This window comes from Seriola dumerili, unplaced genomic scaffold (assembly GCF_002260705.1).
Source record: "Seriola dumerili isolate Sdu_G_001 unplaced genomic scaffold, Sdu_1.0 BDQW01000155.1, whole genome shotgun sequence".
Lineage (NCBI taxonomy): Eukaryota > Metazoa > Chordata > Actinopteri > Carangiformes > Carangidae > Seriola > Seriola dumerili.
Window position 1 is genome coordinate 2,027,650 of NW_019174410.1, and position 16,610 is coordinate 2,044,259.

Sequence of the window (16,610 nt, forward strand, 5' to 3'; positions counted from 1 at the left end):
CCGCTCACCCAGCGAGAAGCATGACGCTGCCTGAACCCTCTGGTTACTCTTCTCTTACGTATGCACGGCCAGGTTAATGGAGACAATATCTACTCCTTTCATCCGTCCTCTCCTTGTACTTTAGAGAAAAGGCCACGGCACTTCTACCCAGCATGTTGTCCATTGCTCGGCGGCGCTGAGCAGGTCAGAAACCATGAATAGCACACCACCTGTCATGTGTGATTATTCGACTTATACAGGCCAACAGTCTAAACACAAGCTGACATACCTATTACTGCTGCAATTCTCTACTACGACACACACTGCTTCCATGATGCACACAGGTGAGAATTACCTCAGACTCCTCTCAACCGCTGACAGGAATTACATGTAAACAAAATAATTAAATTCAGAGCTGTGCTGAACAAAAGGATCAATATGCATGAAATGCAATATCATGTCACCTGTGCCCAGTTATCAATTACACCAGACGCATGAAGCCCTGAGAGACGATTGTTAAGGTTGAGAATCAAAAGAAAGAAAAAACAAAAACCTCACTTTTATGAGCAGTGCTGTCTGTTCTCCAATATAGTCGATGAGCTGCAGCTGGGCTAAAGCCTGAAAAATGAAGAGGAGAAGATTAATATGAAGAGAATTAGTTACAGGTGAGATTAAACCAAGAGAAGAAAAGCTATTTGGTTTTTATTTAGCAGCCATTAAAAAGACAGAGACAAATCTATTCTTGTTATCATTATTGACAGAGAGAACAAGAAAATATTCGTCATTCCTTACGGTGTCTGCTTCATGACACGACAGTGTTTCATGCATTCAACAGATAGTGTTGCACACACCCATCACAGACAACACAGCAGTTATTGTGCTGACACTGCACTTTCCTTTTATCCTTCCACTTTGGGGGCTCATGTGTAAAGAAATAGATAATTAGGTTTCAGATTGTAAGCTCACTAACGGACTGTACTGTCAACAGATCCAAGGGCTGATCCTGTTGTCTTCTTCTTCTGGCTCACTTTTTTATTTATTTGTTATAATTACCACGTGTGACAAAACAGAAGTTGTCGTTTGGCATCAGTTTGTAGTTTTACCTCAAAAAACATAAATGAGTTCATCAATATGTGTTAAATACCTCCATCAAAACAAAGAGGCCAGCAAAGAACAGCAACGTGGCCCACTCCACCCGGTGCAAGATGATCTCGAAATCCTGGATGTCTGCCAGAACCAACAGCCACAGCGCACCGAGGATAGCGATCCAACCTGAGAGAGACAACAGGAGACCTGGTCACACATCTCTCTTTACGGATTAAAAAAAAAACATGCTCACATACATAAAAACCTTTTCATGGCCTCATCCGACTGACACCGAGCCCGATGGGTTTTCACAGATTTATAACAGGACGACAAATCACACATGACACACGCTGAGACTTTTTAAATGATTAAAAGGCGTTAATTAATTTTATTAAATGGAGTTCCATCTGCTCTCTGTTCAGCAACCTTTATTAAATGTTACACATGGTATAAACTCACTCATCCTTTCTGCAGTTTGGCCCCATATAAGTTAATGGTCAAACATCCGAAAACAAATGTCACAGTAACTGAGCGGCTCTCTGGTGAGCGAACAGATCATACCATGAAGTGGTACTTGTTAGAAATGATGAATAAAGTATTTGGTCTTCCCTGGTGGGTCTTCTGAAGCGTCCACTATCGCCAAAATGTCATTTCAACATATTCTAGTCTGGAGGACGAAAGTTGGCACCAGCCTGCTGATATTTACAATTAGAGAGTGTTTCTGAAAGAGGGGAAGAGTGTGCATCCACTCGGAGAAAATTTGATTAAACAGGTGAGCAGCAGTAATTGCCTTGGCTGAGGCCTTTGGGGAAATAATCGCACAACTGATGAGAATTAGTGAAGAAAGAAGAGCAATGGAAGGAGACAAAAAAAGGGAGAGAGTGACACGGGGAAAGCCTGGAGACGGAGAGGCTGATAAGAAAGAAGAGATTCTTGCAGCTTCACAACACATGCTGGGTTTAGTTCAACACTGTGTTTTTAACAGGCAGCTAACAGCTTCTCCAACATTCACCAGAATGTGACGGTGGTTACGAACAAATGTGCGATGGGAAATTGGGCAGAGATAGTAACTGAGAAATGCAACAGAAATGCTGACGGTTTATGAAATGCTCGTCTCAAATTCAAACAGATCTTTTACTTTTCGTGTTTTCGAGCACTTGGGGAACAAGAGCACAACAAACTGTAAATACATCACTGACAAAACTGCGCTGATGAATCCGGTAGCAAACGTGTGTATTTACCATATAAATTCACTAGAGACGGAGCAACATTAAAACTTATTTGAAGTCATAACTTTCTGGCCACCATATGCCCGAAACCATCTGTTTCTTCGCCAGCCAGTCGCTAACTTATCCGCCTGCTTTTTTTTGGGTGCAGAGCAGTTTAACAGGTAACAGCTGCACCTGAAACTGCTGATGAGAGCAGCGAGACTGAAGCAAGCTAGACGCAAAGTACAGCTTGTAGCACTGGAAGAAAACTAAGCTGACACGGTCGTTTCTTTTTAAAATTGTTAATATAAAAATATTCATTAGAGCAGCTGTGTGTGTGTGTGTGTGTGTGTGTGTGTGTGTGTGTGTGTGTGTGTGTGTGTGTGTGAGACACAATCTGTTGATACTCTTTTCTCTCTCTGTTGTATCTATAACTGCATAAATAACACTGTTCAAGGTCTACATGTAATTCATCTGAATATCATTTCAAAACACTGATCTCCTAAGAGCCTGGCTTGTTTATAATCAGCCCAGTGAAATTACACTCTCTGAGACATGGTTGAATATTAACATCTCTGATAAAGATATTAAACTTGACATGTTTGTTCTGTACAGAGCTGCACCAGAGGAGGAGCTGTCTCCTGAACTTGTTTTACCGACAGAGAATCCCACGTATTTTGAACGTCTCTTTGTTTAAATGAATGTAAATCCATTTTAGAGGAATATTTACAGGCCTCAAAATTCTCCATTAGAATCTAAAAAAATGTATTTTGTCAACCAATAACTCTTCGTCCAAGCGAAATGATTATTCTGCGTGACTCTTAATGCTCATCCCTCACTGATGGAAACCTATTTGGCAGTATAAACCTAAAGTCATAAGTGAGCCTACAGGAGTTGATTACAGACTCAGAGTCTTTGTTCGATTGGATTCTTGCCTCCCAGCCTGACAGAATTACTAAGTGTGAGCTTATTGTTTCAGTGACTATTCTGTTATTGTCTGTGTTGGGAAGACTGAAGCGCCTCGTCTTCGACCGAGACTCATCGTGATAAGACAATGCAAAAATATTTATACTCAACTTTCTGTTCAAGATTTAATAATAAAAATAAATGGCGACAGGTTTCATTTGATACCTTTCGGTTGAAGATGCCTGGAATTTCTTTAACACTGAATTTGTTCATGTTATAGACATTAAATTTGGATAAATGGTGATCTTATAAGTGTTTTTAAACAAAGAGATAAGGCCTAGGAAAAATATATCTTAACAAGTGATTCTGCTGATGAAAGAAATGCTAAATCTACTTATTAGAAAAGAATGTTTAGTTAATGACTTTAAAAACCCAAAAGGTCCACTATTCACATTAGATGTCAGTAAAGAAATTTAATTATCTATAATTTATGATATCCATTCAACCAGCATTTTCCCTCCATCTCCAGTTCACATCTTTATGAGTTTCCCTATTTTTTATGTTTCATTAAATAACCGTGAGGAAGCTCCTTCTCCTTTACAACAATCCGTCCAACTGATGTTCAGCAGGTTATCTACGCTCAGGTAGTGGTGCTGATCTAGATGGTTTGGACATTAGGGTTCATCGAGCTTGCCCCTCACGTTGTGCCATATCCTCTGGCCGACTTATTTAATTTGTCTCTAGCTACGTGTGAAGTTCAATTAATGTGGAAACGTGCCAGACTTGCACCATTGCATAAAAGTGACCTCAATAACTATAGACCTATTTCGATTATTAGCATTGTAGTAAAAGTGATTGAAAAGTCCATTTAAAATCAGCTACCTGTAAATATTTTTTTTCCATCTTATCTCTATACCAATCTTGCTTCAGACCCAATTTTCCTACAACTACTGCTCCTTTAAAGTTTACCGATGTTGTTTTATTTTCTTTGGACAACAACATGCCTACAGGAGCAATATTTATAGATCTTACTAAGGCTTTTAAGATGGCTGATCAATACCTCCTCTTAGACGGACTTTGTGCTATTGGTCTTTCTAAACATTCTTTACTGAGGTGTAATTCATACTCCACAGACGCCAGTGTGTCTGATTTTATGATCATGGAAAAAGGTGTACCACAGGGTTCATCCTTAGGCCCATTGCTGTTCACTGTTTTATTAATAATGACGTCCAAAATGTCATGTTCAATTTATATGCAGATGACACTATGATCTACTGGTCCAAACCTATATATACTCTATGGGTTGGGACATAAAGTTGTACTGAAGATCCTGTTAAAATTTATCTTCAGAGTTTAGAGAAGAGTTCAACAAGTAAAAGTGCTGCAACAAAGAGCCGGTCAGTGGAGCTTAAGAAACCTATTTACCAGAGTCCAAGTACCAAGTGTTACATTCAGTCTGACATACTGTTGATGTGTGTTGTGGGTGTTTGTGGGTTAAATGTCACATACTCATTATAAAGTTCAGTATGATTTTTGTACATAGTTTTTATTTCTATTGATAAGGCTGCTCAGGGTAGTTACATGAGTTTGACAACATGTGACAATGTAAAAGCAAATAAATAAACATTTTATTTTAATTTACTTATTTGAGGTGCACCTCTGAGTATGTCTTCAGTATTTAGTCATTGTCTTTTCTTCTAGTTAGGAATAAATAACTGATAATTAATTCCCTCTCATAGTTTTACATGAATTAAGTGGTAAGATATTAAATCAGGGACCCAGAATAAACAGCCCATTAAACATTACAAAGTTCTATGATTCATTCAAGCAGCAGAGGACATTTCCTCACTACATTGATATTCCCTGAAGCTGCCTGCACAGTGAACAGGGCCAGAAACAGGCAGCAGATAACAAACCTAGAGAGCTCTCCAATTAAAAAGAGCTTTTAGGCGAGTGTGAACAGTTTATGACAGACTCATCATATGTGAGACAACACTGTCTGAGAGAGTAAATGTGCTGTGATGAACGTCTCATAACAGTTGTCTTTAAGATAAACAGAACGAAGTAAATGAACACGAGGCTAAAGCCAAAAGATGAAGAGAATATCTTAGGATCGTGATATTTCAGGTATCTTTTTGCTTTGCTAAAGATTTGACTAAAGATTTAAACCAATACTTTTTTTAACAATAAATAAATGTCTACAGAAATAACTTGTAAAATAATAAATAACACCTCTAAAACTCTAAACGTGTTTAATGATTTCTTCCCCATATTTACAATCTACACAGGTTTTTTTAAGAGGTTTTCACTGAGTTTCTCTGCATCACTTCCCTGATTTCTGCCGAGGGATCAATAAGGATTCGTCCAAACCGCAGTTGAAACTCACACAGACACATTATAGGGATCAAATGACCAGGTAATAATAAGACTGAAATTAAATCTTACCCTGTGATGTTAATGAAATTTTAATGAGGTTTCCGCTTTTAAACAGCTGTGAATGAACAGACTCTGACTGTGACCTGCATGCGTTAATGAGAGCCGTGTTTGGACAGGCACCTATCCCTCCGCGGAGACGGCCGACACGCCGCTGTGGGGTCATTCCCATTTAATAAATGTCACAGAGAGGTAACCCGAGCAGCACCTGTAATTAACTGAGCGTGTTCGGTGGCTGAGTGGCCTCGGCAGCAAAGGGAGGGATGACAGAGTGTGTATGAAGACAGCCATCTTCATTTAAGGGATTGTGTTAGCGTTAATGAGTCGCCCGTTAAGGTCGCCTGCCAAGCACTTATCGGCGACATCACCGTCCGAAGTGTCACCACATGTCCTGATTTTTATAACATGCTCAAAATATGTAAGCAGCATCTTTATAACATTGTTTTATGATTGGCTACAAACTGACTGAAGACGTCATATTTATACTGTACATGTGTATACAGCAGCCTTTATAACCTGACAGTGACCGCTCCACCACAACGCACCCCTTAAAACATTTTGGTAACAGTAGATTTGTTAGCATTAGCATTAGCTCAGTTTTTTGATCACCACCAACTGTGTGTTAATATGTCGCTTTATAACTGTTATAACTGTTTTGTTCCCCTGTATTACCGTCTGTGTGTTAATGCTTTATTTCTTTTGCTCATACTGACGTGTTATTACTGTTGCTCACGGAGTTAAACTCATACACATCACATTCTCACATTCTCTGCTCTTATTTTGATATCACTGTTATTATTGATGTTCATTTTATTGTATATATTTTGAATCTAAAAGTTTCTCATCATTTATATGTAGTCATGTTATTTTCTTGTATGTTCATTTTGAATTTTGTGATATTTCAACATTACTGTGTGTGTGTGTGTGTGTGTGTGTGTGTGTGTGTGTGACAGTCTCATCTGGCTGCCAATGTTACGTTGCTTTGTTAGCTGTCTTTTCACATGTACTTTGTGTGTCTGTAGCTCTGCCCATATTTGCCGAAGAAACTTTAAAAAAAATGTTTTTGCATTCAGCTCACACGTCGTATCAAAAGGCCTATTGTAGTTTCACTGGAACATTATTCATCAACAGGTCTGAAACTGCAGCAGATGAATAGATATAATGTGATGGGTCTAAATGCAGCTCAGTACCCATGTAATTTGTTGGTTGCTTTTGCTAGTCAGCCCATTATTTGGGCTCATTTCAAATGCAAGGACAGAGGAAGCTGTGGTTCATAATTACATGACAGAACCTATAACCACCCGGCGGGGCTGTAAGGACGGCACAGTAATGAGATAGTGTGGCGCTTACCGAGATCGAGATGAATGCTGGGAACGAAGGAGTTGAGAAAGAACATGAAGATCACCACGGCAAGGACAGACACGCACTTCACCAAGAGAACTCTGTCAGTTATTCTGTGCTGTGAAGGAGAAAAATATTTTCTTTTTGAAAAGGGGAACAAAAGCAGATTTTATCACGCAACTGGAATTATTTGTCTAATGTGAACTTTCAAAGACTAGGCCAACTTCATTACTGAGATAACATCAATGCACCGCAGTCACGGCGGGCGAGGAGCATGTCTGAGGTGAAGTATGAAAACTTACCTTTTTCTGCAGTTCTTGAATGTTTTGCTCCCAGTTCTTGTCCTCCTGAGAAATTTGTCTGTAAGGACACGGCAACATTTCAATCTCACATTCATTTAATTTTCGGTCGTAGACAAATCACTTTCTTAACAGCTCGGAAATATTAGTTAAATCATGGGAAAAGGCGCCTCTGGTGGCCGCTCATGAACACACACTGAATCTGTCTCTTCCATGTTGTTGTTAGCTCGACCAGCTTGGACAGAAGGGACAAAAACAGAAACTACTCTTGCTTTTTTCCGCATGTTTTTCTCTGGTTATTTTTGTGTAGTTCTCTTGTTTTAAACAATTAAATAATCTAAACTGAACTCTGAGCATACATTGGAAGTCCAATCAACAATATGATAATAAAAACTGTATTTCTTGCCTCATTAACACAATGTAATGAGGCACTAATGCGTAGAACCGTAAGAAACAATGAAGGTGGATCGTTGTGTGGAAATGCAGAACAGTAAAGAAAACTTGTTTCTGTGAGACGTGATAAAAAAAAGCTTTCTCAAAGATCTTTCAGTGATTTTTCTTCTAACCTTTGGAAGGTTTTCATCATCTTGCGGAGCAGACTTTCCAGGTTGAGGACCTTTTGCATCAGGAGGCATTTCACAGCTGTCTCCTCTCGGCTGGCGGGGTTAATGCGCTGAGCCGTCTGCCTCCAAACCAGGATCTCATGCTTGAGTTCTGGAGGAACAGGACACACAGAGCAGGAGAGAAAGCCATCTGTTTTGTGCACGGACTGTATAGTGGTAGTGGCTACAGGCTCTGTAGCGGTACATAGCATGTTTATAGTGGGGGTTGCTTGGTAATAGCTCCTACAGCTGAGGATATTAAGATGTTTTCGGTCAATATGCTACGAGCCCCCACAGAGGGACTAATGCAGCCGGGCGACGGCACACTGACCAGCTCAGGAACAGGCAATGCTGCAGCAGAGATACAGCCTGAGGGAGCTGGACGCCTGTGTAGATATCAGGAGGTGCCATCCTTTTTTCAGGAAGGTTGCTAGGTGACCTTAATAGGATCTAACTGGCACAGGAAAAAAAATTCCTGTAAGCGAATCTGCACAATTACCAAATCGTGGCAGGGGCTTTGAGCCGATTTAGCTGCACGCTCTCCTCGGCGGGCCGGGCTGGCGGGGAGAAGCAGAAACACCACAGGGTGGGATTTTCAGATGAGCTACCAGGACAACACTGAACGGTCACCACAGTGATCGACAGCAGCTTCCTTCAATCTGCCCGGAGCTCAGTGTGACGGCAACAGCTCCCAACAGTCGGCCTTCCTCGCTCCTTAAACGGGGGCAGGGCGGCGACGACCGGGGAGCGAGGTGGTCTCTGTTTTAATGATCCCCCGCTGAGGGTCTCCCAGAGGAGGAACGCTGCCGTGTTGGGAGTAAACACTGATAAGAAGAAGTGACTGTGTCTCTGGAAGAATTGTTAACAACCTCACATCACATTGTTTTATTAGTTTGGCCATTACCTACATCCCCAGGGTCTCACACACGGAGACGGCAGAGGCACATAATAGATTCAAGGATGGATGACAGTTACTATCCAAACCAAACACAACCTAAGGATCTTACTCTCCCGACCTCTCGACAGTGCATCAGGATTTCACAGATTGCTAAAATAATTTTATTTTCTGTTAATGCATAACTCAGGGTTTCCCGCACCTTCTTAAACATCAAATTCAAGGACTTTTCAAGCACTTTCCAGGCCAAATTCCTTCAAATACACAGACCCCAACACGGCCAGCGAGACCGGGGCCGGTAAAGACACAGACCGGTTCGGTAAAAACCTAATGGATTTTTTTTTTTTTTGGCGGCCAACTGATGCAGCAGGATTTCTCCTGGTGCTCCTGAAGGCCACTCCGACGATGACAGATGGTCCACTGTCAATGTGCTTTTGTGTGTGAGAGAGAGAGAGGGAGAGAGAGAGGGAGAGAGAGAGAGAGAGACAGAGAGAGAGGGAGAGAGAGAGAGAGGAGAGAGAGAGAGAGAGGGAGGGAAGGGGCTGAGGGAATCAGTGTGCTGCACATAGCTCTACAATGATGTAAGATTTTACCCATTTGAAATAGTAAGAAAATACTAAATCAATATGGCGGCGCTCGATGTTGATGTTGTGGCGAGCCGCCACAAATAAATCAATATATACCGAACAATTAAGGAGAGGGAGGGGCTCGAAAGTGTGAAAGCTCCTCAGCTGTTCAGTGTCACAGTGATGATCTTTTATATCAGCCTATTTATTAATGTTCAGTAAAACAAGATGATTATAAAACTTACATTTCTATTTTTAAACAGACTGTATATGTTTTCAAAAACTTTCAAGGCTTTGATTTTTATTTTTATTTGTTTTCAAATCCTCAAACTTTTAAAGGACCCGTGGGCACACTGATATTTATTCATCTAAAGAGGCGGCGCTGTGCCAGATCAGCTGAATCATTCATACAAAAACTCATTGTGCAGTAACAGTGAAACCAAGCAGCAGCAGGCCCTGCGCTCCTCTCCGGCTGCGCTCCGGCCAAGAGAATTAGTGTTTTCACTGCCAGCGACACAAAGCCCATCAGCTGAACATCAGGGGAAAAGGGGTTTTCTGAGATGAGCCATGTGGTGTCTGGGACATTCAGTGAGTCACCACGCTCGACGGGAGCGGAGCCGGCGAACGAGGCGAAAGGTGAAAGTGTTCCGGCCTCTCGCCTCCGGTTAATGACGTTGAACTTGGTCTCTCACCGTGAGCGCTTCAATTAAACTCATGTGAGACCAAATTTGAGCTTTAAAAAACAAAAAAATCCTGAAAAGCAGCTGTAGACATGGACATTTATAACACCGTGATCCTCCCTCGTAATAACTTCACCATGATTCAGAAATGCCTCATCAGGGTCGTCCGACGAAGACAATGTAAATGAAATACTGTGGAAATGACCCGAGACAGGAGGCACAGTCTTCAATTCAGAGGCCTCCATATATCATATGTTGGGAGTTGGAGGGCTGAAGTCTTAATGCACAGTTAATTAGGTTTCTATGAGGTCAGTGCATCGTCCTGGAGGGTGAGTAGGTTTCATTATGGATCGATGACGTGTTAATACACTTCAATGTAATGAGTTAAAAAACCTTCAGAATAGACATCTACAGCTGTTTCAAGTCCACGACGACATGATATTTCCTCCCCACCCCGACAGCACCCTTCATCCCTTCAAAACACTCATCATCTATACAGAAAAAAATTATGAAAAATTATTTGACCTCACCAACTATCTCAATGGACTCTTTGTTGTAGAGCTTTTTGTTCCAGTAGAGCATCCGCAGGAGAGGGAACGAGGAGACGAGGACCAGACAAATTCCAAGAAACATGTAGCCGGTGAAACTGGCGAAATCAATCCCCTGTAAAAGACACGACGATATTCTGTTAGACAACACAGTCTTATAAATACAGACAGGTCCAACATTTCATACATTTTATAGATTGATTTGTATTATTTTTGTATAAATCTGAGACAAAAATATAAGGATGCAAACTGGTGCATTTCACCTCTGACCTGTACGTCATGTCACTGTAATACAGTAATTCAGGTAATTAAAGTTCCTTACGTTCGGCAAAGAATAGACGTGTTACAGCGTACATGCTCGGATTAAGTGGGATTATAATCAATAAAAAAGGTTCATATTTGAGCCTGTGAAAAGGACATAAAAGAGCAAATAATTTGGTTGTTGCAGACAAAGGAGCGGCGATAATTGCATCGTCAAGGTTTTTCTCAGATGCACCGGGCGCTGCCGTCTCTCTTCCTGGATGAGTAAGAAACAGCAGCCCCCGCCTGAGGTTGTTCTCAAGATTGAGAGCAAATCCTTTATAAAGAAAACAATTTTCATCCATTACTGGAAATGTGTTCTTGTAGGACATCATCTGCAGAACAGACCATTTCTAAATGACAAATCCTCTAATTTTAAGCCGTTAAGATGCCGTGAGTGATTCATACCATCTTTCCTTTTTTTCTTTTCTTTACTTGCACAGTATGAAGAATTGCAACTACAGATATTGAGTGATAAAACTGGTTAATAGTGACCTCTGCAGGATTTGCAATTCACAATTGCAACAAAAGTGTAAGACAGAGGGAGAGGAGGGGAGGTGCAGGGAGGCATGCTGCAGGATAAGCCAGCGTTTGACAAAGATGACGATATCGTCTCGCATGACCTGAATTATCTGAAATATCATATATTAGTACCCAATCAAGTGTCAAGAGGAATACTGTGGGAGGTGTGCAACATCTTAAACCTCTCATCAATTATGCACCAGCGTCAGAGCGGAGCGCAATCTGATGTCATCACCCGGTACAACTCTGACTCCTCTTTTATTCACGCCTCCACAGAGACCTGCTCTCTCAGTCTGCTGTGGCCCTCGGGGCGGCCTGGTGGGGCTCAGGCCAGCTGCTCATGCAAACCTGCTGAAAATCTTCATAAGTCCTGTGTAAGCCTCATGTCCAGCTTCAAAGCAGAGACCCAAAAAAGACTGTGTCTCAGTCCAGCACATCTCTGGAGCAGCGGGAGGGCACCACAGAGCAAATCTGACGGCTACAGAGTCCAAGTCTGTGTGTCTGCTGCCGTCATGTATCTCTGTTTGCAGCTGTAAGCTGTGACCCTGGTGTGTCCGTATTTCAGAGCCAATGTCAAAGACTCCTCTGTCTGATTGGACGAGATCCACTTGGCGGGGAGAGTCACCAGAGTCCCTCGGTGAAATGATAACAAAAGGTGGTGTGAGCCGTGCTACCTCGCTCCGTGACAAATCAAAGACAAGGACACGCTGATGAGAGGCAGAATCACCTAAACACACACTTCACATCTGAGCCACTCTGACTATCTCTGGACTTCTCCCGGAACCCCCCCCCCCCCCCCCCGCCACAAACAAACAGGCAAACCATGCGTTTACGTTCAAGCCGTGCTTATCAGGGAGCAGACACGACTGAATCAGCGCTCCTCTGCATCCCCTGCGGTTCAGTCACCAGGGAAACGGAGCCAGGATAAAACTGGACGGCGGGCCGCGGGCGCCCGGTGCCGTAGGAGCTACTGTACACCGGAGGACACCGCACACCGCTGCACCCGCGAGGGCTAAAATGTCACACGCAGCGAACAGATGCCACATCAAGCAGCTGGGAAAATGTCATGTCTTCCAGTGATGTAACATTACGGCCCCCTGAGTATAAGGAGAGCGAAGGTTATGAGACGAGCCTACGTGTCAGCGCCCTTTTCAGACAGCGACAGGCTGCTCTGATTAACTCACTAAATTGTCCTTATGCTGTTTATTTACTCTTCCCGTCCCACAATCTGAACAACACAGGACAACCTGTCTGTAAATGGCTTTTCAGAATATGACGGGGTGATGGAGAATCATAATGTTCGGTGCAATCATTTTCATTCTAGCCCCAATGTCAGTATATAATACACAACATGTGTCATCAAATGTACAGTTGCAGGAAATACTTTACTAATTCCCGTTTCTGAGCTACAGCACCAGAACATTATGATGTCACAGTGACCAGTTTGACCATTTGGATATAAAATGTCATCACTTCATTTTACCCTGTCAGACATTTGGACTCAATTGTGTCATAATTAGTGTAATGAATTTTGTGAGTTACGGCCTTTGACCTTTGACCTTTGACCTTTGCCCACCAAATTCTAAATCAGTTCGTTCATCTCTGAGTCCAAGTGAATGTTGGTGCCAGATGAAATTCCCTCAGAGTGACTGAGATATCACGTCCACGAGAACGAGACAGAAAACATAATGTGGACTCATTTAATTATTATTGTTCATTTATAATGTCTGTCTGCCTGTCTGTCTGTCTGTCTGCCTGCCTGCCTGCCTGCCTGCCTGCCTGCCTGCCTGCCTGCCTGCCTGCCTGCCTGCCTGCCTGCCTGCCTGCCTGCCTGCCTGCCTGCCTGCCTGCCTGCCTGCCTGCCTGCCTGCCTGCCTGCCTGCCTGCCTGCCTGCCTGCCTGCCTGCCTGCCTGCCTGCCTGCCTGCCTGCCTGCCTGCCTGTCTGTCTGTCTGTCTGCCTGCCTGCCTGCCTGTCTGCCTGCCTGTCTGTCTGTCTGTCTGTCTGTCTGTCTTTATCTGTCCGTCCGTCCGTCTGTCTAACTGTCTGTTTGCCTGTCTGTCTGTCTGTCTGCCTGCCTGCCTGCCTGCCTGCCTGTCTGTCTGTCTGTCTGTCTGTCTGCCTGCCTGTCTGCCTGTCTGCCTGCCTGCCTGTCTGCCTGCCTGTCTGCCTGCCTGCCTGCCTGCCTGCCTGCCTGCCTGTCTGCCTGCCTGTCTGTCTGCCTGTCTGTCTGCCTGCCTGCCTGTCTGTCTGTCTGTGAGGAACATTGCTATCTGACCCTGGTGGCATGAAGACAGATTGTCAGAAGGTGTGAGGTGCGTCGTCCAGCAGAGGGGAGGAGCTGCGTGTTCAGTTACATGGTTTCACACATTATTGCATCAGACAGACAGACAGACAGACAGACAGACAGACAGACAGACAGACAGACAGCCGTCTCTCTCACAGGTTCAGTCGGAGACTACAGCCAGAGACGGGGGTCTGCTGTGTGCGCTGGCAGGTGAGCACAGAGAGTCACAGGACGGGGCAGAACTGGAAAAGGTCTGACTCCACACAGACATCAGACATGATTCAATGAAGCGTGTGACTTTTGCTAAAAACGGTGCAAGTGCAGAGATGGATGCTACAAACATCTGGCTGAGAGAAAGAGTCCGTTACAGTTTTCTTTTCCAAACCATTTTAAATTCTTGTGATTTACGACAGCAGCGGCAAAAAATATGATTCATCACCTGCACGTCGGCATAAACAAAAGGGTCAGGACTCACAGCTGTATAAAGAGAGATAACACCTGTACAACCCAGCAAACACAGACCTTTCAGTTTACCCACGGTGCGTATCCGTAACATACGGGCAAATGTCTGCACGTGCAGCGCAAGTGTTGATGCAAAGTAAAGGTTATAACAGGTCGTGAATGTTTATGTGAATACACTGTCTGCAACAGCACGTCATGCACGTAATCACACAACTTATTACACCGTGAATCAAAGACAGTGTTTTTATAACGCACCTCACCTTCATGTGTAGATGCTCTACTGCTCTGTCACTTCAATTTGTGAAACTTTTCCAGAACAAACTGTGAAATCTTTTAAAAATTTGCAACGTTCATTCGTGTTTTTCTTGAGATTCACCCGCCAGCAGCAGGTGGAACCGACGGGTCTGAGCAAAGTGAATGTGGCAGCCGTCTGAGGTTCCCTCACGGACACACTTGGTGAGATCTCAGTTCACGCTGACAACAGCTTGTTGCTGCACGCTCTGAGGGGGGGGGGGTCTGAGTCCCAAAGCCTCTTCAACAAGCTTTGACTGACCAAAACTAGATTCAGACATCTCTCTACACTATCGCCTTGATATTTGTGTGTGTGTGTGTGTGTGTGTGAGAGAGATATTTTGTAGTGTCACTTGGTGTGTGTTACTTAGGTTATGTTGTGTCCTGTTACTTCCTGCTCCGGTCATTAGACTCCTCAACCTAAAATCACTTCATATAGTTCTTGGTGACTGACATCTTCAGCAACCAGCCGCCACAACCAGCGTGCACACATCATCATGGACCTCCCCTTCCTCTTTGTTGCCACCCGGCAAAATGGGAATCCAGACTAACGAGCCCAAAAGCAGAAAGCTGCAGAGGTGTGTGTCACACCGGCGGCATCAGAGTCTCCGTCACATCGCAGGGAGTCATTTGATTTCATGTTAATATCAAAATATTGTTTAGCGGAGATCTAAAGTGGCGCCGCTGCAGCTGCTGTCTGTCGCTGCCAGTTTAAAACACACGAGGTCACAGTTAGAGGAACCTTGTGAGTCTGATTACTTCCTCTGGTACAAAAATCCTCCACGTCATAGACAACGAGGGTGAAGCTAATCAATACAAACACAATAACTCATGAGGAAAAGTCTTGATCATTTATCTTTTCATCTTGACACTGACCTTTGTGACCGTTTCGGAATCTGCCAACACAAAACTGAAATGTCACTCAGCTGCAAAGTCCCTGAATGTTAATTGTTCGGTCCCTGTGGACGAGTTGATGAACCAACGCAAACACAAAAAATAAGATACATAAAGGGCTGGAGGTGAAAGCTGTGACTAAAACTTCACCAAGCACCTGAGGGATCGATTTCAGGTGACGTGTTCCTCCGTCAGTTCTGGACCGTTTCTACGCCTCGAAACAACATGTTTCCCTTCATCTCATTATCATTCTGTCACACGCAGGTCATGAGGAGCATCACGTTCGTCCTACTGAGCGCGTGCTTCATGTGTCAGATTACACCAGGCTGATCTGTTACAGTATATTATTGCAAGTTTAGGCGGAGAGCTGTGAAAGTGCCTACTTCTTTGCGCAGGTCCTGGTTTGATACTATAATCACATTGGGTGGATCTCCGACAGCTGTGGCGGCCCCGCCAATGTTGGTGAAGATTACTTCTGCAATCAGGACATGTCTGGGGTCTAGATTAAGCACCTCACACAACCTGCAAAATCAGATAGAGACAGAAAAGCCCTTTAGCCCCGATTAGATTGCAGCGGGTGGGAGAAATAAATACAGGAATATAAAAAATAAAAAGGATATTGGAAGACAAAAAGCGTCGGTCTTTAACACGGTGGCTGTGCAGGACGTCCACGCTGCTGGACCGGGAACAAATTAGAGCACAGTTTTGTGAATCAGGTGTCTAGTTTAAAGCGAAGTCGAGAGAGTTTAATAATGGTTGAGAGTACGGATTCATTTCAGTGGCTGATAACAGAAACACTGTGCTGCACTTATGTAGTTGATTTGTGTTGTAGGAAAGTTGTAGAGGCGACTAAAGCTCATTTAGTATTATTCTATTCTGACAATGTAAACAGTTAAACACAAACTACAACCAGTCAGCAGGGAGGATAAATATCTGTGGAAATAATCTACATTTTGGGAAATACATCCATTCGAGATGGAGTGACTCAGTTAGCTCAGTGTTACGTCTGCTGATGTCAGAGTGTGTTTCTTTATTGATGAGGAGGAAGCTTTGAACGTGTTCTCTGCTTTTTGTTTCATCTGTTTTCTCCCATTTTTTTAAATTAAAATTAGATTATAATTAAAGAATTTGTTAATTTTCTGGACATTTTCTTACGAGAGTGGTGACACTTAGCTTAGCACAACGCCTGGAACCAGGGGGAAACAGCTAGCCTGGCTTCGTCCAGAGCTAATGAGTTCCACCTCCAAGGATCTCTAACACTCACTGGTTAATAGATTTAACCACCAGTCGAGCTGTTTCCACTTGTTTCCAC

General features: G+C 43.2%; 1 protein-coding gene across 2 annotated transcripts in view; it reads right to left on the minus strand.

The window, feature by feature from the left end:
* oca2 (OCA2 melanosomal transmembrane protein) overlaps positions 1-16,610 on the minus strand; it is a 44,203-nt gene that overhangs the window by 14,166 nt on the left and 13,427 nt on the right. For both annotated transcript variants that reach the window (XM_022751496.1, XM_022751494.1), the window contains exons 13-19: positions 15,682-15,820; positions 10,526-10,658; positions 7,819-7,966; positions 7,256-7,313; positions 6,963-7,071; positions 1,124-1,251; positions 538-597 (exon numbers count right to left, since the gene is read on the minus strand). In XM_022751496.1, the coding sequence (XP_022607217.1) occupies positions 538-597; positions 1,124-1,251; positions 6,963-7,071; positions 7,256-7,313; positions 7,819-7,966; positions 10,526-10,658; positions 15,682-15,820 (775 nt within the window). The remainder of the gene's footprint in view (positions 1-537; positions 598-1,123; positions 1,252-6,962; positions 7,072-7,255; positions 7,314-7,818; positions 7,967-10,525; positions 10,659-15,681; positions 15,821-16,610) is intronic.